Source organism: Cygnus atratus, chromosome 17, assembly GCF_013377495.2.
Source record: "Cygnus atratus isolate AKBS03 ecotype Queensland, Australia chromosome 17, CAtr_DNAZoo_HiC_assembly, whole genome shotgun sequence".
Taxonomy (NCBI): Eukaryota; Metazoa; Chordata; class Aves; order Anseriformes; family Anatidae; genus Cygnus; species Cygnus atratus.
This window is the reverse complement of record NC_066378.1, coordinates 15,169,830-15,191,199: the sequence shown is the minus strand read 5'-3', so window position 1 is coordinate 15,191,199 and position 21,370 is coordinate 15,169,830. Positions and strand designations below refer to the sequence as shown.

Below are 21,370 nucleotides of genomic sequence, written 5' to 3'. Positions count from 1 at the left end.
CTGTGAAAATTTTGTTATCCTTCAGGAATTTTGTTCCCATTTCAAAAGCCAAAAAGCCATTAAAAGCGCATTGCTATCTTTCTTCTACTTTCTACTGTTGACATTCTCCCTTATAGATAACCTTGTTTTTGGTATTTCTGATTCACTCCCAACTCCCTTTGGAGGAAACCACCAGACTGATAATTCTATTTCTTAATAATATTAATTCATCTTTGCTGCTGCCTAAGAGCTAACGCTTGAGATTGACTGCAAATTCCTGTTATTCTTTGATTGCTAGTGAGATGGGGTCAGTGTATCTCAAATTAATCCTCAGCTATCAGTGCATCACAGTGCAGTCGGGCAGTTTGCTCCAGCTAGACCCTGAACAAGACAGAGAGGAAGAATTGTGTTAGGACCAAGGTGCATTTGTCTGAGCTCTCTCTATAAAACCTGACACAAGCAGTAAAATTCACCCTGACTGCACAATAGCAATTTCTTTTCTGTTGGACTGTTTTTATCCAGTATGTCTGCACTTCAGGATTTTCTGACATTATTCACACGCCCCTGTGTTTTAAAAGTTTGTGTTTCCATTAGATATTTCACGGTAGTAGTTTACCGTTGGCAGCAAAATGAAGAAGATTCTTCTGTCCCCTGTTAAATGGGAACTCAGCTGAAATAAGTTTTCTCTAAAGCAGAGATTTCAAATGGATTAACATTTGATAAATAACAGAAAGGGGGTAGAGCATGGGTATTATTTCTTCCAAAAAGAGTGAGGCCTCAGAGTTGTTGGGTTTTTGTTTGTTGGTTTTTGTTTGTTTGTTTTGGGTTATTTATGAAATATAAGCCATGTGTTTGAAAAACACACTACCTTTTCTGCTGTTCCATTGAAGGCCCAGAATTTCCATCAATAAGTCAGTTTTGGAGACGTTGGAATCTAGTTCAGAAATCTACTTGAAATGGGTTCAGGCAGTTTCATCTTCATTTGCCTAGTAGCCTAAGTAGCTGGTTTTCTCCTGTCAAAACACATATTTGATACATCTGATGGAGATCAAATGGTTTGAAATTAAAATTCTTATAAGAACTTATAGTCCTGCATGTTAGGTCTTTGCCTCCACCCTGCTGTGAATACTGTAAAATTAGCTTGTCTTTGGGAACATCAATCAGTCTAGAGGAAAAATGAAACAACACTACTTGAACTGGTTATCTCCAAAACTATGTCGAGTTGAGGACTTAGTCTCACCCAAGCTTGTGCTAAAGGTTTCACCTTTAAACAAATGGTTTATTTACCAGGCCAACATATGGCTGCCACTCTACCTTAAAGGTGTACAATTGTTCAGAAATGTACTGCTGTTTTGCATTGGTCCTTTAGACGTTTTTTTCCTGCTGCAGGTATTTAAGCTGGAGTGAATGTAAATGCTTTGAAGTTCCTCTGTCCTGAGATGATAACTAATTATTTTTACAACACGCAAGATTAAAAAAAAAAATAAATCTGCTTGGACATGGTCCAGGGTAACCTGCTCTAGGTGTCCCGGCTTGAGCAGTGGGGTTGGACCAGATGGCTTCCAGAGGTTCCTTCCAACCTCAACCATTCTGTGATAACTGTGAAGTAAGACTGAAATTCCCACAGTTATGTGGGACCAGGAGCAGTTGCCATTGTGTGTGCCCAGTTGCATCTTTTCTGTTTATTAATCTCTCTGTCTCACATCTCCATCCAAAAGATACTCTCTGTTTAAACCTGTATTTGTGACTCTGGGTTGATTACAGTGTCAAGCATCTAGAATTGCAAGCCATACAAACAGTCTATCTGTGGATTTTTTACTTTTATATGGGAAGTTGCTGTTTTGAAGTTCAATACTTGAAAAAGCATTCTCTTTCAAAGGATGAGGTGCTAGTAATATTTACAAGATACAGGTGGTTGGGAATGATAAAGAGTTTACACTGCAGCTGAAGGAGTTGCTGCACTGTGATGAGACTAGGTCCCAGCAAACTTGTTTCAGCTGTGCATGACTACAGAGCATGTTTAGTGGACTCAAGGCTTGTTCACCAGAATGGGTTTGTTCATGCACAGATAAGCAACAATCCAGCTTTATAGAACTGTCCAATGCCGCTATGTGTCTACCAGTCACTGCATCTGCATTCACATGGAGAGTAATTCTGATGTGGATATTTCCAAACTGTGGGGTCAGACTAGAGCCTGACACTTTTGAGAGTGCAGGCTGGGAACTGCTGGAGTGAAAGGACCAAACTGATTCTATTTTTTTACTTTACAGGGCTTGATGCATTCCAGTGGGCCTGTTGGCCGCCACCGCCAGCTGATACTGGTTCTGGAGGGAGAACTGTACCTCATTCCTTTTGCTCTCCTGAAGGGCAGTTCCTCCAATGAGTACCTCTATGAGCGCTTCAGCCTAATTGCAGTGCCATCCATCCAGTCGCTGAATCCCAGCTCCAAGGTCTGACATTGCCTTATAAAACCTTCTTCTCATAGAACCTCTCTTCTGAGTTGTAAGTTCCTATACATGCTGGAATAGCAGCAGCTCTGTCCTGCTACACCAGACAAAGAATAGAAGCCACAAATGTACCACCTTCCCAAGGCACTTCCAGGGCTGATGAGCATGTTGAGCACCCCAGTTGTGTGTGAAGTAGACTCTGGTGTAGCTTCTGCAGCACAAAATCACAACCCCAGGCATGCCTGGAAGAACAAAGGGAATGGATCATTTGGATATCCTCTTCTAAAGGGTGGCATGTCCTGGGGTGTGGAGCTACACGGCAGACTGCAGAGATGTAGGTGTTTGTGATATATACTGAGCTTCCTTGGTGAGTTAACTGTCCTGTCCCATTCTGGTATGTTTGCTTCTCAGCTTTCTGTGTGGAGAAGGCCATTAATGTCTCATGATAATGAAGCCATAAGGCAAAGCCAATACCACCGGCAAATCTTTCAGAAATATCTTCATGCTGATGTATGGCAACAACCATCAGCTTTTCTAAGGCCCACATCTCCAGGGAGAATCTGTTTTTGCTGAGCAGTGTTTTGCTGCATGTCTTGCCTTGCACTATGTTAAACACAGTCACGGGAACAGCAAAAGGGTCTCATTTTTTTCTCTGTTACTCATGTGGGGATTAGGCTTTTCTGGTCAGTATCAGGCCGCAGTAATCAGTTGCATGCAGCACCATGTTGCTGGCAGTGGAGATGCTGATCCTTGAAATACAAGTGCCAGAAACCAATGGTTACAAATAATCCTCCCTTAAGGTGGGAAACTGGGATCTTCTTTATACTTTTAGCTCTGCTACAGCCCTCTAGCATGACCTGGGCTGTCTGTTCCTTTCTGTTCTTATCTATTTATTCTCCTAAGAAGTGGGGATAGAAATCCTGACTGGACTAAAGTGGAGATGTTCCTTGGAATAGTTAAATGGAATAAACTAATGAAATGCAAAGCTTTATTATGACAACCAGACTTCTGTTTAGAGCCAAGGAGATGGGATGTTTTTCTACCAACACCTCAACAGACAGAGCTTTGAAGCCCTTTTTTGCTTTCTTTTTCTCTCTGTAGTCCCATGTGAGGAAGAGTACTCCTGCTTACTCCAGTTCTACCTCAATGGCAGCTGTCATAGGGAATCCCAAGCTCCCTTCAGCAGTTATGGACAGGTGGCTATGGGGACCTATGCCCTCTGCAGAAGAGGAAGCATTTATGGTATCTGAGTTACTTGGCTGCCAACCCTTAGTTGGCAGTGCAGCAACAAAGGAGAGAGTGATGAGTGCCCTCACTCAGGCAGAATGCGTCCATTTTGCAACCCATGTCTCCTGGAAGCTGGCTGCTCTGGTCCTGACACCCAACACTGACAGCAATCCAGTCAGCAGCAAGAGTTCATTTGGGAATCCCTACACAATCCCAGAATCCCTTCGGATGCAGGATGATGCCAGTGATGTGGAGAGCATCTCAGACTGTCCTCCTCTTCAGGAGTTTCTGCTGACTGCAGCTGATGTCCTGGATCTGCGGCTTCCTGTTAAATTAGTGGTTCTTGGCTCTTACCAAGAATCCAACAGCAAAGTCACTGCCGATGGAGTCATTGGCTTGACAAGAGCATTCCTGGCTGCTGGGACTCAATGTGTCCTCGTGTCACTCTGGCCAGTTCCAGTGGCTGCTTCCAAAATGTTTGTGCATGCCTTCTATTCCTCCCTCTTAAATGGGATGAAAGCCAGTGCAGCCCTTGGTGAAGCGATGAAAACTGTACAGAGCAGCAAGCAGTTCTCCCATCCATCCAACTGGGCAGGTAGGAAGAATCTGCCTTTTGATGAACAAAACGTGGTTTCTGGGAAAGGCTCTTATGCCAAATAGTTTGAGTTAAGCAAGGAGTGGTGCTAGCAGGTAGTTGGGAGTAGCATGTTCCCTGTGCTCGCCCAGAATTCAGCTGCTCTTTCAAGCCCTGATTCATCTGAGTGTGGCTGAAAGTCAGTGTCATGGAAAACAGCAGTATTTCATTGTATAGTAAGTTTGCTACAGATTAGATATAGTCTAAAGCAATTGCAAGGTAAAGTGTGTTTTGTCACAATGATTTCATGACTGTAAAGAAATAAAGTGTGATACAACAACTCCACTGCATGTTTGAAATTTATAGGGGCAAGTTTCTTGCTGTATGCTTGGGATGCAATTAGCTGGAGAAAATTAACAGAACTTTTTTACTGAGAATGTAGTGAAAATCTAACAAGAAGGCAGGAGTAGTACTTCTAGAAGTTGTATCAGCAATCAGTAGTTATGATTTTCATGCCATAAGCCTTGCAGGGCTTACTCCTTTGGTCTGTTTAGCAGAAAGGTTTCCCTTGTTTCCACTGGAAATTTCTCAGCAGTGTAAGCCCTGGGGTACAGTGCTGGAGTTTGCTCCTTCTCAATTTGATTAATGAGTTGAGATTCAGAAAGACCAAGTCTTGGAGTTCAACAGTGTTACTGGGATAATTGCAAATTAGCTGGTTTTAGGTTTTTGGGTTGGTTTGTTTGTTTGTTTTTCTCAGCACAAGTCTTGTGTTTTTGAAAGCTGCAAGCACTCCCCAAATGTCTGGTTTTGCACAGGCAGCAGTACTGTATTTTTTAGATCAGGCAGCTCTTGTAGATATGGCTCTGATGTAAACTGTATGTAGCCGTAGGAGCAGGAACCTTGCTACGGCTTGTTACTTGGAGTAAATCTGACAGAGTGATTTCGAGCTTGTTGAGTCCAGTGTTAAGACATGATTCAGAGAGTATCAGATTGGACTGAGTTTACGTTTCTGAGTCTGTCTGTTTCAATTCTCAGTAAGTCTCTTATCTGGACCCTGCAGGCTTCATGCTTATTGGGAGTGACATGAAGCTGAACAGCCCTTCTTCGCTAGTGGGACAGGCCCTGACTGAGATTCTGCAGCATCCTGAAAGGGCACGAGATGCCCTGCGTGTCCTGCTACATCTGGTAAGAGAAAGGAAACGCTACAGCACCCAGCAGGCACAGGGAGGGGCATTGGAACCCATGTAGCAGAGAAGTGATGTTACCTATGGGTATGCATCTATAAATGAAGAATGGGAAGACAAATACCCTGATGTGTAACCACTCACAAATATAAACCTTCAGACCTTCTCTCTTACTGTAAGGTGTTATCTTGCTAAAACTTTGGGTCAGTGTGAAAAGAGTGGGACACTTTATGGGCTCCCCAGAGCAGATGCTAACTGTATTGTTGCAAAATCTTCCCCAGACCTACCCGATTTGTGTGAGTTGTTGATTTGGGTCTGTGCTTTAAAAATGAGATTATGATTGGGGTTAATCGTTCCTACAAGAAAATAGCTATGGATATGGCGAAGAAGCAGTCACAGAGATGCAGAGCTAGTGAACGCATGCTCTTTGCATACTTGGATGTGAGGCACTTTTGTTCCCAAATTTGGCAGTAACCTTCTGTGGGGAGCAGCAGGACTGAGGTCAAGCTGCCAGATGACAAGAATAATCTCATGATTTTTAGTATTTTTCTTTCTGGTGTGTCTTCTGTGGTCCCACAGGAATGTGGAGTATCCATGGGATGATGGAAATCTATGAGTATTGCTAGTCATCCCAGTTGCTGGGTTTTGTGGACACTTCTCTCTCTTTACTATTTACCGTATAGCTTCACACTCTTGCCTGGTAATGCACAGTGTACTCAAGAGACTGGAACCTGACAGCGAGTCATCCTGTGTGGACAAACGCAGCTGCCAGGTTTATAGAAGATAATCACAATCAAACTGGTACTTTGTTTCCTGTGGCATTCATTTCCCCAGGATCCAAGAGACCAGTGACACTCATCATAGTGATTTTAAAAATGTGAGTGTTGAGATACTGAAGCCTGTGTTTTCAAGGGCACTAGCATCCTTCTGTTTGTGACAAGCCAAGTTCAGCATCAGCATTGCTATCCCTCAGCCCATAGTTCCTGCATCTTTAATGTGAAAAATGAGGTGGTTAGTAAAAATCGCTTTTAAAATAAGCTTGTGCTGTATTTTCCCCACAGGTGGAGAAATCATTGCAGCGAATCCAGAATGGGCAGCACAACTCCATGTATACCTCCCAACAAAGTGTGGAGAATAAAGTTGGTGGCATCCCAGGCTGGCAGGCACTACTCACTGCAGTAGGATTTCGGTTGGACCCTCCAGCCAGTGGCCTTCCAGCAGCAGTGTTCTTCCCAACCTCTGACCCTGGTGAGCGGCTGCAGCAGTGCAGCACCACCATACAGTCCCTCCTAGGTAAGAAGCAGGCCAGCCGTGGGCTCTGTTCTCATACGTCCAAGCAGACATCTGCCTTTCCCTGCCTGTCTTTGATGTAAGCCTGCAAAATGGTGCTGTTGTTCTAGGCTTCTAGAGCAATGAAATAAAAGCATTTAACAGGACAGATGTTCTAGAAGTAAATTCGTACTGTAAATTTTGTCATAGATTGTAATCATTTACCACTGGGTCCAGTATCTGAGAAGTATGATGTGACCTTTTCTTCTTCCAGCTCTCAGTCAGAAACTGTATAATCAAATACAAAGTTGGGAAAACCTTTTGTTTTCTGAAAATTGACGCTGTTTTCAGAACCATTCAGTGACGAGGGAGAGAGGCTTTAGGAGTTATCTGAAGTTATATTCTGTTCAGATTGTTGCATTTCTAGCAGGCAAGCAACAAGTATTGAACAATCCCTGTTTTTTTCTGTTATTTTTCAGGTTTGCCTAACCCTGCACTTCAGGCACTTTGTAAACTTATCACAGCTTCAGAAACAGGAGAACAGCTTATCAACAGGGTAAGTTGGGAGGTTTTTCTCCAGTACCAGTTTCCAAATGGTTCTTCCCAGGTCAGTAAATTCAGAAATTGCACAGAACAGTTTATGCCGTGGTTTATCAGCCCCAGAGGCTGCTAGGAGTCTTCAGGGTTGAGATTATAAATTTCTCTGTTTGTGTGAATGAAAGTGTGTGTCCAGAATGGTAAAATGAAGGTATATTATTGGGCTGCATGGCCTTGGAAGGGTCTCCAGGTTCAGTGGGAGAAGTGAAAACATAATATGTACTACAGTGAGGGGGAAGCAAAATATGGGAAATCAATGGTAGAAGCACTAATTGTTTTTTGGCCATCCTATTCAAGGCCCATGTCGGCTCGTCTTTGCCCACTGTAATTACCAATACCTCAAGGAATACCTGACTTTGGACAGTGCTCTATCTGAGAACTTTATCAGGCCTATGCTTTTTCTGGTTTGAGTGCTCATTGCTCTGCTGAAAGAATTCACCTTCTTGAAGAGAAAGGCATTGCCACCTGTGGCTGTGGGAGTTGTGCCCCCCACACAGACACACAACCCATCTGCTTGACATTCCTTCCTACCAGTCTTTGTAATATGCCTAGCAGAACCTAACCTTACTCTGTGCCACTGGCCTGGATGGCTTTCCTTTATATGTTTTTTAGTGTCCTGATTGCTCCCCTAACTGAGGTTTATGTTGGTGCTTGCCTTAGTAAGTGAACACTGCACATAGTTAATAGGTGAAAAATATAAAAAATAGGTGAAAAAATATATAAAAAAAGGTGAAAAGCTCACTCTCTTTTCCCCTTTTTCCATGCAGAAATGTTATAGGGAAGTACCACGGTGAATATCTGGGTTTATCCCTGTGTAGTTTTAGAGCGTTTCTGTCATTGTGAGTCTATCTGCACAAAATACAAAATAACAGCTTTGTAATCATCCATTAAGAAGCCTGCTTTGTCCATCCATTCGACTACATCTGATTCAAAGAGTTTCTTGCCCAAATTTACAATAACATATGGGATATTTCTAATGGCTTGTCCTTTACGGGATTTTGCTTTTTTGCCTTGGCTCTTCTGTTAGTGTCTGAGACTTCTGTGGTTGAATAGCAGGATTATTTTTTCCTCCTTACCTCCAGAGGAAGGCCCAGAGTAAATGGGATATGACGCGTAGAGAATGACATTCCAGTAGATCTGAATGTGTGACAGTGTCAATGACTTTACTTCGTGATTGTTGTCTTGCCTCAGATAATTAAATCATCCAAACCATTCAGATGGCTGTTGATGACTAGCAAAAGATGCACTTACTATTTCCTCAGGTGCCCCTTGCAATAAGTATAGGCATGCGTATTGCATTGTTTGTGCAAATGTTCTTCTATAGACCAAACCCTAGGCAGAATTCCCTTTTGCACAAGAATCTATCTGGTTACAAGTCAGGATTTTTCAGTTTAGCTCTCACATCTTCTGCTGTTACTTGCTTTTCTCCCCTCATTATTCTCAGCGGTTCAGTTGGTGAGACAAGGCTCTGCCTGTCCCAAAGGAGCGAAGACTTTGTTCAAAACTGAAGCATAATTACGAACAGCTCAGTCAGTGGGTGTTGCTTTTTTCTGTCTTTCCAATAAAGCTGATTGGTGTTGTAAGGGAGCAGGTGCTCTTGACGTTACTGAAGCAGCAAGGCAGGGAGCTTGATCTCTTGCTCTGAATAGAAAATACTTACTTTTAGTGCAAAATGGAAGGCAGGAAACACAAAAGTACGAACTCTGGTACTACTACATATACAAGGAAAAGCTAGGGATTGCTGACTATTTAAGTGCCAATAATATATCCCAGAGAAAACAAGAGAAGGGCTTGTTCTATGTTCAGCCTTCTGCCAGAATGTGGGTTGGACTGGGTATATGCCTGCGATGTGTCTGAGTTGATTGTAATGAGCTGGGCACTTCCAGATTCCAGCTGCCTGTTCCCACACTGCTGGACTCCTGATTCACAGCACAAGTCATTTCCATTGCTCCCTTCTTTCTCAGAACAGAGCATCTTGCCAGTCAGGATGCTGTTTTGCATGTGGATGTGTCCCTGCACTGCAGGGCTCCCTATTACAGGCATTTTATAGCACAGAATAACCTGTGTTCTTTCTTTCTTTTCTCCTGTCTTTTCCTTCTTTGTTATTTGCTGCATGAAGGCTGTTAAAAATGTGGTGGGAATGGTGAGTATTACACGCACTGGGGAGTGACGCTGCTGTGCAGAATTAAATGCCTTGGTCACTGCAGAGCCATTTTCCTGAGCTGCAGGGTAGTGTCTTCACCCTGCTTTCAGGCCTGGAATTTGCTCCATGGTGCTAATGTGGAAAAAAGACTGTGTAAGCCTTTGTGGGTTGGAAGAGATGGGTGGTCCTGGGGTTAGCTGGTCCCTGATTAATGACTTTCCATCCTTCCTGCTCTGGCTGTGTTTTTGAGTTAGATGGGATCTTGGCACCTTAATTTGTGTCAGATCTTCATAAACACATTTTTTTCTCAACTTTGCTACTCCTGTCCTTTGAGAACAGTTGAGAAAATTCATTCCTGGGAGACCACAGAGGTATTAGGAAAGTCTGCCTTCCTTCTCCTCACTCAGTTTCTGCTTGCCACACCCCCGACCCTCACTCCTGCTCTGTCTCTAGATTTGCCGCTGTTCAAGTTTGTCCATCATTGCTGTTTCTGGACTGCACCCTGTGCTCAGACCTTTCATCCCACTGCTCCATTCAGGACCAGCAGCTGAGTGTACAGGTGTACAGGGGAAGGGCTGTTTGCAGTGTATTTCCTTAGCTGTGATTGTCAGAAAAGCAGTTATTTAATTTCTAAGGAATGGCTAATGTTTGCATTGTTATTTTCAGCTACATCAAGTCCTGGTTCAACTTCAGGCAGGTGAGAAGGAACAAGATTTCTCTTCTGCACCAATCCAGGTTTCCATCAGTGTCCAACTCTGGAGGCTTCCTGGTTGTCATGAGTTTCTGGCAGCTTTAGGTAGGAAAACACTTCTTTCTATTATCTTTCTAAAAACTATTCATAGTTTTATATGGTGGCTTGAAGTAGTGATAAATCTCACAGCTTTAGATTTGTTTGTCTGGGTTCTTTTTGGTCTCTGCATCTCTGGATGTGATCCCTGACTGCTCAGTAAATCTCTACCAGTTCACATACACAGACGTTTCACTCACTGTTTGGCCAGTGCTAGGGATGAGTATTTCTCTCATGCCCCAAAACTTATCCTGAGTCAGCAGAATACGGATTTCAGGGTTTACAGCAGCTTGCTGCTGTCAGGTTGGTTTAAACCCTGTTTTTATTTCAGGATCCTGATCCACTGTTGTTCATAATGCATACTTGTGAGTTTTCTTCTGGTCTTCTACCTGCAGTGAACCAATCATTCCTTTACCTGGGAAACCTGCACAATGGACAAGGACAGGGCATATCAGGGTGATAGTATGTACCAGGGTCTACATTCTACAGAAGAGGCAGATGAGAACTAAGTATCAAACTAGAATTTATTCTGGCTTGGCTGCTGTTTAGATGAAGGGCTTTGCATGGAAGAGGCAGAAAGAGATGTCCAAGAAGACTACATGAAAAGCTCATAAAAGCCTAACATCGTTTCTCTCATACATTTATGCCTCTTGCTGCCCAGGCCTCATTTGCTAAATTCCAAGGTTTTTGTTCTTCCTCAGACCCATTTCTGTGAGAAAGCTTTGGACTAATGAAGGAATGCTAGGGGCATGTGAGACCCTGTCCCCTGAGATGCATTTAGTCCATCATTCCCTGATAATTGCGTATAATTTGTAGCTAAAATACCAACCAGTGCATTTGTATATCAGTTTGGACCAGATAGATTTGTGTATGTGTGTGTTGAATATGTCCAGCCCAGTAAGGCTCCCAAGAAGATGTGTTAAACAGTAATAAAACCAAACCAGCAAGAGGTATATTGTAAGTGAGGAGACATCATTCCAGGACACTGCAGGATTTCATATCTCTTTGTTCTATTTGTGTTATAAACAAGATGACACTTGTTTAGGACATGGGATCTTTTTATGAGGTATGATTTTTTGCTCCGTATTCCACTACAGGTTTTGACCTTTGTGAAGTTGGGCAAGAGGAGGTGATTCTGAAAACTGGGAAACAAGCTAATAGGAGGACCATGCACTTTGCTCTACAGTCCTTGCTGGCACTTTTTGGTAAAGCTACTTACAGAAGTTTTTCCTCCTATAACCATCTGATGATTTGATCAGAATGGCTTATATTGTAATCTCACACTCTTACCTTTTGCAGACATCATACATTCATCGTCATACATGCATCATAGACCATACATCATACAAGAGGTGCAGCAAATGTAATTTTCTTATGGAAAACAAACACTAAGACTTGGCTGAGGTCAGAGCTGGGAATAGACTCCAGCAACTGGAAGATTTTGAGATATAAAATCATAATCAATTGACAAGTTCCCAAAGTTTTCCTCTAGGATACTTGGTCTGAGTTTCCTGTCCATGCATTTCCTGGTCTGTGCACATTATTTTTCTCACCTAAGTAGTAGGTTGTTGGTTCTTTTTTTCATTTTGTTTTGTTATTTTTCTTTTGAAGTAGCATAATGCATGCTTTGTAGCATTTCCTCTTAATTCTGATAAGAACATTACTTGGTTTTATTTCATTTTACTGTGTATCTAGGGGCATGCTTGTACTTTTTTTCCTTTTTCTTTTTTCTTTTTAGATTCTACAGAGCTGCCTAAGCGCCTTAGCCTGGACAGTTCCTCATCACTAGAGTCACTGGCTTCTGCTCAGTCTATTTCCAACCCTGTACCCCAGTATCAAAACCCACCATTCTCTCCTACTTGTCCAGACAGCATTGCATCAGATGCCATTTCTGTGTATAGCCTGAGCTCTATTGCCTCTTCCATGAGTTTTGTTTCCAAGCCGGAGAGCATGCCAGATGGTGTGGGACACAGAGGACGTCAGGACTATGAGAGGCCGAAGAACATCTATCTGCATAGGTCTGCAATACAGAGCCAGTTGTCACCACAAACCAGCACTGTAGCCAGCAAAGATGAGGAAGAGTATGAAGGTTTTTCTATAATCAGCAATGAGCCTTTGGCCAGTTACCAAGAAAACATAAAAACAAGATTTTCCCCAGATAACAAACATCCCCAAACTGGTCAAACTGGAGGTATTAAAGAGCTTGTCAATTCCAAAGGGAGCATAAGTACGCCAAATTCTCCTGTTAAAATGACTCTTATTCCTAGTCCAAACTCACCTTTCCAAAAAGTTGGGAAACTTGCAAGTTCTGATACTGGAGAATCTGACCAGTCTAGCACTGAGACTGACAGCACTGTCAAATCCCAGGAGGACAGTAATCCAAAGCTTGATCCCCAAGAGTTGGCTCAAAAAATCCTGGAGGAAACTCAGAGTCACCTCATTGCTGTTGAACGTCTTCAGAGAAGCGGCAGCCAAATAAGTAAGAGCAAAAATTCAGATGATGCAGCTTCTATGCCAGCAGGTATGTCTGCATTCAGATCTTCAGAGACCAGTGCATTCAGTAGGCCAGTCAGCTCTAGTCAGAAGAATCAGTCTTCACCTGTTGCAATTAAACCAAAGCCTCCAACAAGGAGTTCATCCCTTCAGAAAGTGAGTTCTGGCTATAATAGCCCCACGACATCAGAGATGTCAAACAAAGAAGGCACAGGCCAGTACAGTGGACAGCCATCTCCAAGTTGTGATTTACATGGGTCCTTAACTGAGCAGCCTCACTTCAAGCTCAAGTACCCTAGCTCTCCTTACAGTGCTCATATTTCTAAATCACCCAGAAATCTCTCTCCAAGCTCAGGGCATCAGTCTCCTGGTGGCAGCACTCCATCTCCTGCTCTTTCTTATTCCTCAGCTGGTTCTGCTCGTTCAAGTCCAGCTGATGCCCCAGACATAGACAAATTAAAAATGGCTGCTATTGATGAAAAAGTGCAAGCAATTCACAACTTAAAGATGTTCTGGCAGAACACTCCCCAGCACTCCACTGGCCCAATAAAGATTCTGCGAGGAGCTCCTGGCACAATGACTTCTAAGAAAGATGTTCTCAGCTTGCTAAATTTATCTCCACGTCACAGCAAAGAAGAAAGTGCAGATAAGCTGGAGCTGAAGGACCTGTCTATTGAGCAACAACTTGCTTCTCCACAAAAGAACCCTCCAAATGGACACAGACACCCTGAAACTCCAAATGCAGTGACATCAGCTCATTCTCCACCTTCTAGTAGCACTCCAGGAACCATACTCCCCTTGAGGCTGCCATCTGGGAATGGTTATAAATTCTTATCACCGGGAAGATTTTTTCCTTCCTCCAAATGTTGAAATGTCTTGAGTACCAACTGATGACTTAGAGTCTTGTTAAAGTATTTGCTTCTGCCCACTTGCCTTTATCAATATAGAACCACAGAATATCATCAAAGAAGCCATGGTCGTACCCACAGTTGTCGATACACGCGAATGTGACAGATTGGCCCTGTCTGTTACTGTGTGGAAACATGGGCCTTACACAGATGGGTTTTAGTTTCCCTTAACAGGACCTTGGCAAGACTCACTTGATAACAGGTTCTATGTAGTGTTCCATATTTGCTGCAACAGGTCCAACGAATCTTGTTCTGTTCATAAAATACTAGATTTTAAGCCACCTACTTGTATTTCTTATCCTAACAGGAGGTTTTTCGGCTGTCTTTTTATACAAAAATTATACATATCAGGGATTGGAGAGGGAAGCGAGAGGAGTGGTATAAACTTTCATTTATACCGCAAAGAAAGTGTGCACAAGTTTCTGCCTGGAGAAGTACAAGCCGTTTCTTTGGTTGGTTTCAAAGGCTGACAGAGAGGACAAGATAAGACACCTCTAGGTATCTCTGCTAAGTTGTTAGCGAAACACAAGAAATTGCTGGCAATACAACTCCATAGCAGCTTGATACTGGCAGTTCTCTTGCATCATTTAAAGGCTGGTGACACAGACAAGAGGAGAGAGATGCCCCATTCTAAAACCTGCATCTCAGGTAACTTTTTTTGGAGGGAAACCTTTCAGGTGATTTTTTTTGCTAGTTGGTCTGCTCCCCAAAAAATGTTTTGGGTATAATGGGCAAGGTGAGCCTCAGAATGAGGTAGTAAGGCTGTGCCAGAGGCACAAGTTCTGTTTTTATTGAATGCTCCGATCTTTCTGGCACACAGTGTTACAATGGTGAAATTTTCATCCTGGCAATTATTTGGGCAGCATAGATGTCTTCTGTCTGCTAAGTGTGCGCAGAAAAGTGAATCTTACAGTTTCGCAGTAGGCAGGAATGTAACGTAAGTGTATGTGATTTAGAAATCACCTGTCCAAATAAATCCTTCTCTGATCCTTCTAGATCTTTCCAAATATTGTAGATGTGTTCCTGATGAGCTCTTTCCCCGGCTAAGGAAACAAGCTTCTTCAGGAGCATGTATACCAGTATACACAGATGAGATAGGCTAGTGTCAGTGTGCAGTCGGAACATGTACATGAGGGGACATGCAGACCAGCTGTATGCAGAACCTGTGCACCCTCTGATCTGTGGAGAAAAGAGAACCAAGAGCGCTCCAGAGGTGATGTGTAAAAAACACTAAGCTTTCCTAGGCTAGATGGTATTTAGGTGTTGTGGGTCAAGTTGGAGATGATTATTTTTTAAGTGGCCATTAAATGCAGTGATGTAATCAGAATCAAAATGATAATTTATGTGCACTGAAAACTCTGGATATTAACTCAGCACACTTAGATCCAAGCAAAGTATTTCGCAGGCCATGTGCTATGAGGTCGGAGCACTGGATTACCAAGGCTTTTGGTTTCTATTATGCACTCCCAAAATTTGTCAAGTGACTGAAGGCTAATCACTTCACCTCTCTGTGCCTCGTCTTCCCTGTCTATCTAAGTGGGGATAGTAATACTTACGTACCTACCTCACAGAGGTGTTGTGAGGCTTATTAATTAGGCCCTGAGTTTTACATGGATCTTAAGTCAAATTCCAGTCTTGCAACTGACTACCTGAATGGTGAGTGCAGTCAGATCTCTAAATTTATTAGGGTATCGTTGCTGATGCAGATAATTGTTGCACTTGTCATGTCTGGATGCTCTTCTTGAAAATGTGGACCTGAACATTTGTGATTTTTAGGGGGGTCTTGCAGGAAAAGCATGATAGCAGGACAGAGGATTCAATTCTGATACTGTAATATAAAATTACTTAGGTTCAGCTTACTTGTGGTGCACATATGAAACGCTTGCTTAGAGTATATTCTAGAATCCACTGATGTTGGGAGAATGCTTTCACTATCACAAGAAATTAACACAAGTGCTAAAGGCAAAAAATATAGGACTGTGTTGTTATAGTCAGCTAACAATGGATGGTTGATCACAAAAGTTTCAGTACAGAAAGAAAGAGTAGTTACTTACTCATATTATGCAACGTAGCAAAGCAGTCGAGTAAACCCATTCAACTCATACAATTCAAGTTATTTGTCTGTATATTACATCTTTCTGAGATGGTTTGGTGCTAAATATCTTCTCGCCATTAGGTGGGAATAATTAGAATAGTGGGCCAAAAAGAGTCAGTACAGTATCTACGTGTCATGTAGATGGCAATTTTGCTGATCATGCAACTTGCTGTGGTCACGAGACTGCTGACGGACTCCGTGTGACCTACTCCGTTTCCAACCAGCATAACTGTTTTAGAACGACATCCCAGGAACATCCAGGATGGAAGTGGGCAGCTTTTTGTTTATAGCAACAGCAAATATTCCCTGTAGTGCTGCATAACATGCTGGAAATAAGCCTCTTTACTTGTAGTTTACTTCCATAACTAAAGGATCTTTAATCTGTAGAAATTCTATATTGCCATTTTGGTACAACCCATTTTCATACTGCCAGTAGGTTTCATACTGGCTTTAAGTTTTCAGAAAGAGATAAATCAGGGGTGGGGGGTGGTTCTTCTGTTGTGTTGTTGCTTTTTTTAAGGGGAGGGGAGCATTAGAAGCGGGGAAGGGTACAGATGTAAGGGAAGTTCAGTATTTGGGAAATTGGTGTTGTATAAACATGGAAGGTGAGTGTCACTAGAACAAGTCTTTTGAGAAATTTATTTCCATTAGCTTGACAGAGGACACTTCTATTGGCTTAATGAGAGCCATGAAAATGCATGCTTGCTTGTCTGGGAGACACTTCACACACCTTGTGCCTCACTCCTCCACCACCTGAATGAGAAACAACCCCTTTGTGAAGACGTTTTATCAGGTTTGCCCAATATGTGGAGAAATTCAGGAAATGAAAATAACATGTTCTGCGTTTGATATTAGAATCCCTTCTGTGGAGTTTAAATGCATTTGTCGTCGTCGTATTTGTGCATGGTACAAGTGACAACACTGCTTAATACAGTGAGCAATAAGAATTAGGTGTTACCAACTTCCACATTAAACCTGCCACGTGCAACAGTTCCCCAAGGCCATAGAATGTGTTTTAGTTTGGTTTTATTCAGTATATTTTACTGCGTGAGATACTAATTGCAGATATTTTATTGACTGTCTTTAGCTTAAACTAAAGGGGAACAGTAAATAATCTCACTGAACAAAATCCAGTTTATTTTGATTTTGTTGGTTAGCCTGAACTCTGACTGGTTACTGATTTTCCTTCTTTTTAGTGATACCTTATTTAAACAAGGAAAAAGCATTGAAGGGGTGCTACACCCACGTATATCACTCTTGGCCATATTTCCTCTCATTAGATCAAACTAGTTCTGTGACCATCTCTTTCAAGTTGCAGAACAGATCCAGGAGGACTGTGAATCTGTGAAGAAACACTGGTAGTTTCAGGCTAGGTGATAATAATGGTTTGGGTTCATTGCATTGCCATGCAGACCAGAAAAGTTGCAAATGTGCATGGAAAACTTGGCCCCTCGGTTGCAGAACTCCTTCAAAGAGCGTTGAAGATGATTACTCAGAGAGGACTGTCAGCAAAGACTCTTCCAAGCAGCAGCCCTTTAGCACTTGCTCTCCTTGTATGCAGTGTTAGCCATGTTTGGCCTATATGGACTTTTTTTGTAAATTAAAACTCTGTTTCCAGACAGCATTAAACTTTTTATATTATGAAATTTACCATGTAAAAAGATTTTCATATTTTTATTGAAATTGCTAAGGCATTTGGCCTTCTTCCTTTGTGATTTCAGTGTCTATTAAAGCATGAGTTCTCTCAGTACTCCAGTCTCTTGTTCTAGGATGACGTTGTTAACAAATTTGTTAGCACACTGCTCTCTGTCCTGGCAGGTGGCTTGGAATTTTGAAGTGTGACTAATGGGGTGACAGCTGTCCTCAACTTCTCCTGTGGAAATGAGGGGTCACTGAGAACTTAATGTATTTTTTATCAGAATGTAGCTCTGCTACAAATGATGACTGGAAGTTGCTTTTCCTTTTCCTGGTAGGCGGTGGAAACATCAGCATTTGCTCACTGTCTTTCTTGTTTTAGTCAGCAGCAAAACGACATGTAGGCTTGGAAGGAACTTCACGGACCACCTATTTCCACCCCTGCACTGTGGAAGGACCAAGTGCTGAAGGTACGATATATTTTCCCCACACCCTTTGCTATTTGAAACTTGCTTACTTAAATCTTCCTTCTGCTCCTGTGTTAAAGATGCCATTGTCCTTAAAGGAGGTGTTGGTGACCAGATGAAACTAACCAGAATTTGACTTTTTTATGGTCTCTGGAATTTTCATTGATGCCTCCCTCCCAGATGTGTAAACGCCACCTCTAGCCCTGTTGATAGAAGACACAAACCATGTCCTAGGTCATGAAACAGCAGGCTGTTACTGGCCTACAGTCTCTACCCTCCAAGTCTTTGATGTGCTGAAAATGAGGTAACCTAAACCACATAAATCACTGCCAATTCCTGGCACTAATTCTTTTGAAAGGGACCGTTCCTGGCATGCTTCTGAAATGTAGCTGATTCTCTGTATTTGAAGACATAGATGGTGCCGCTCCCCAGCAAGGGTTTTATAGATGGCTGCCTCAGCTTAGTCATGCTCTTAGGATTACCTACAACCTGGTGGCACGTCCTGTCGTTGTTACTAAGATTCTGCCATTTTATCACAGAGATTCAAGAAAGTCCTGTTCCCTTCAGAGACATACTTCTAGAACAGCAAGTGTTGGAAGAAGTCAGCTCAGAACTGCAAAAAACAGAAGGAAGTTGTCTAAAGCCTGACCTTGAACGTTTTTGTATCTAGTACTTAGTATGCTAATATGTATCAGGGACAGGTTGGAGCATTCTTTGAGTGTCCAGATGCACACTCATACTATGGGTTGATGTACACTACCAGTAGCACATACCTGCATGTGCCCTTCCCTCATCCTTCTGCCAGATGCGTGAAGCACAGCACACAGCTCTGCTCGTGCCAGCTCCCAGCTGGAAGCAGCATTTGCTTCTCTCTGAGAACGGTCAGGGAGACTCGAAACACCCCAGCTCTCATTCCATCATATAATTTATCCCACGTGACCTCATTTTCTCATTATTTATGTACTCTCCAAAGAGAAGACCTGTTTTTTTTATCCCTGTCAGAAAGAGTATTGTCCATCTTTGCTTACATGGTGACATCAACTGCGTGGGATCTTACTGGTAAATTACTGTGGCTGGTATTTCACTGGCCTCTGAGAAAGCTGTTCCACAGGGAACTGCAGCAAATGCTGCTTGTACAAATAAAAAGCATACAGGGGATTGTGCTGTCCCTACAAAGTCTCTCCCACATCTTCCTCTGAGAAGGCCTTGGAGAGGGGCATCAGTTTGCTGCCAGCCACTACAAAACAATCTGAGAGGTAGCCATCACAAACATCTTTTCTTCTCTTGGTTAGTCCTCAGAATTCCAGTGCTTTGTGGCTGTAAGAGAGCATATGACAACATGTGCATTGCTATTCCAACATGTGGCCAGGACAGGAGGATATATCCTAAAAGATGCTTCAGGGTGCAAATGGAAAAAGTCCAACTCTGGGTTAGGCACATGGGTACCCACACTGTACCTGAGCTTGCAGATTAGATAGGAGGACTCCAGCGACATAAATGTCAGAATTAGGGTATACTTACCTCACCTACACTGTTCCCAAGTCCCAAATCTATAACCTGTATGCTGAAGTGCAGAGCTTTGGTCTTTCGGCATAGAAGAGAGTGTTTAGATATTAAAAATATAACAAGAAAACATGTTCTCATTCGCTGTTCATTGAATGAAAGTGTGTTTGCTGCTGTTACAAACCCCTGTTCTATCACACCAGGGTCCTGGGAACTCAACAGAAGGGAGGAGTTCTGTTTCAGAGAGCTAGTTCACGTCCCCTGCATTGGCAGCCCAGCCCTGCAGCTTCTGCCTTTTACCCCTCCAGACAGATGCAGTTAGTTGTCCTGTTCTGCGATCGGTGGAAAGCTGTTAGAGCAAGAGCAGAGCCTGCACTGCAGCACAGTACGGGAAGCTGTAAGAGGGTCACAGACACTTCAGAAGTAGGCATGTTCCTAAGGTACAAGCCTTGTGCGGCACTATGTCTGTCACAGGACCTAACCTGATGTCTCACCTGATGTCTTCTAACTGCTGTACACAGAGGTCAAGTTGGGAATAACACAGACCTGCCTGTTGACCGAGCTCCTAGTGTGGTGGGCGCTGGCCAAGCATGCTTCTTCAGCAGGTCCCGTTACAGACCTCCTGCCACCATGCTCTTACATTTTAATGTCACCATCCCACTTCACATACATGCAAACCTGTGTTTAGGCAGCAGGACTCCAGTCAGTAAGCTCAATCTAACAAAAGCCAGGAGCTGCTGATGTGCTACTACACTGTCTGTATTTGATACCTGCGCAGAGTGAGCATAGGCCAGAGGGCTCCCATGAAGAACAGCTTGCTGAGGAAGCATCCTGTCCAGCAGCAGAGACCACGGTGAAATTGTATTTACGGGTCTGAAGTGGTTTGTCTGTATGCAGTGTCTGGAATCAGCAGGATGCAGCTACTCAGATGATACTATCGTGTGTGGTATGATCTGGATATAAACAAAGAGAATAAGGGTTTTGGAGGGAGCACACATTGCAGCTGGCTGAGTAAACAAAAGACAAATGTTGTCCATATGGGGAAAGAGCAGCAGCGGGGGACTACATTGAGCCAGGATTTTGAAAAAAACAAATAAAGGAAAATACAGAATGCTTGAGAACTTCGGGAAGCAGACTCTTAAAGCCCCACCACTGTGTCCTGGCACAGGCCTTTGTAATTTCTTTGCTTAATAAAACAAAGCCAGTAAAGGCAAAAGTCTGAGTGGCAGTTTCCATAGCATCCATCTTTCACATTGCGAGGGACTTGAATGAAAGTATGTTTTTATAGGCAGAGCATATTGAGGATTTTTTTTAAAGCCATTTAATTGTGGGAGGGTTGTCTGGCAACATTGAATTTCCCCATCTGAATCTCTACTCTCTTCTACTCTGCTGGAGATGATGTGTAAATGCATCATTAGTTCTAGTTACTGATGGACAAAACTTGGGAAAGATGGCTTCAAAGGGTGGACAAGGATGAGCCCGTAAGTAGGGTCTGTGGCCCTTTTTGGGGAAAAGGATGAAATGCATACATTTGGGGACACGGACATTGATGCTGGAACAGGAGTCCACCAAGTGCAAAAATATACTGTTGCTACCCATAAACTAAAACTGTACATTTAAGTTTCCTATGGGTTGAAAGCTGACAAATGTCCATTCAAAATAGCACTTTCTTTTGTCAGCAAGAGGGCAGCATTATTCACAATGACAATCTTTGCAAGTGTAAACATTGTCAACTGTACCACAGCCAGACATATCTACATTTTTTGAGGAAGAATCATTTCCTTTCCAGAGTGCTAAACTATAAAGTTTTGCCGTCCCTTTGTCAGATCTTGAAGTGTTTGTTTTTCTGATTTACCTAGTCTTTTATGTGGGCATCTCAAGCAGTGTTAAAGGAGAAGGAGCTAGTTAGCACAGCTGTGAAGAAAAATCTGAAAAATTTGAAAGCTAATGCTTGGAAACTGAAAAGCAAATTAGGACACTCAGAATGCATTATTTTCAACAGATACTGAGTTTTTACCCAAATCATGTTTTTTGAGCACCCAGAAACAGTGCTAGCCAGCTG

At 42.7% G+C, this 21,370-nt stretch overlaps 1 protein-coding gene across 4 annotated transcripts in view; it reads left to right on the top strand.

The window, feature by feature from the left end:
• Window positions 1–17,650, top strand: part of TTC28 (tetratricopeptide repeat domain 28) — a 169,885-nt gene extending 152,235 nt beyond the window's left edge. For 3 of the 4 annotated variants that reach the window (XM_050714214.1, XM_035565657.2, XM_050714215.1), the window contains exons 15-22: window positions 2,250–2,429; window positions 3,528–4,248; window positions 5,288–5,412; window positions 6,473–6,704; window positions 7,160–7,236; window positions 10,087–10,216; window positions 11,305–11,412; window positions 11,946–17,650. In XM_050714214.1, coding sequence (XP_050570171.1) covers window positions 2,250–2,429; window positions 3,528–4,248; window positions 5,288–5,412; window positions 6,473–6,704; window positions 7,160–7,236; window positions 10,087–10,216; window positions 11,305–11,412; window positions 11,946–13,570 — 3,198 coding nt within the window. In that variant the 3' untranslated portion in view covers window positions 13,571–17,650. The remainder of the gene's footprint in view (window positions 1–2,249; window positions 2,430–3,527; window positions 4,249–5,287; window positions 5,413–6,472; window positions 6,705–7,159; window positions 7,237–10,086; window positions 10,217–11,304; window positions 11,413–11,945) is intronic. The other variant, XM_035565658.2, reaches the window with a different exon arrangement.
• The last annotated feature ends 3,720 nt before the right edge of the window (window positions 17,651–21,370 follow it).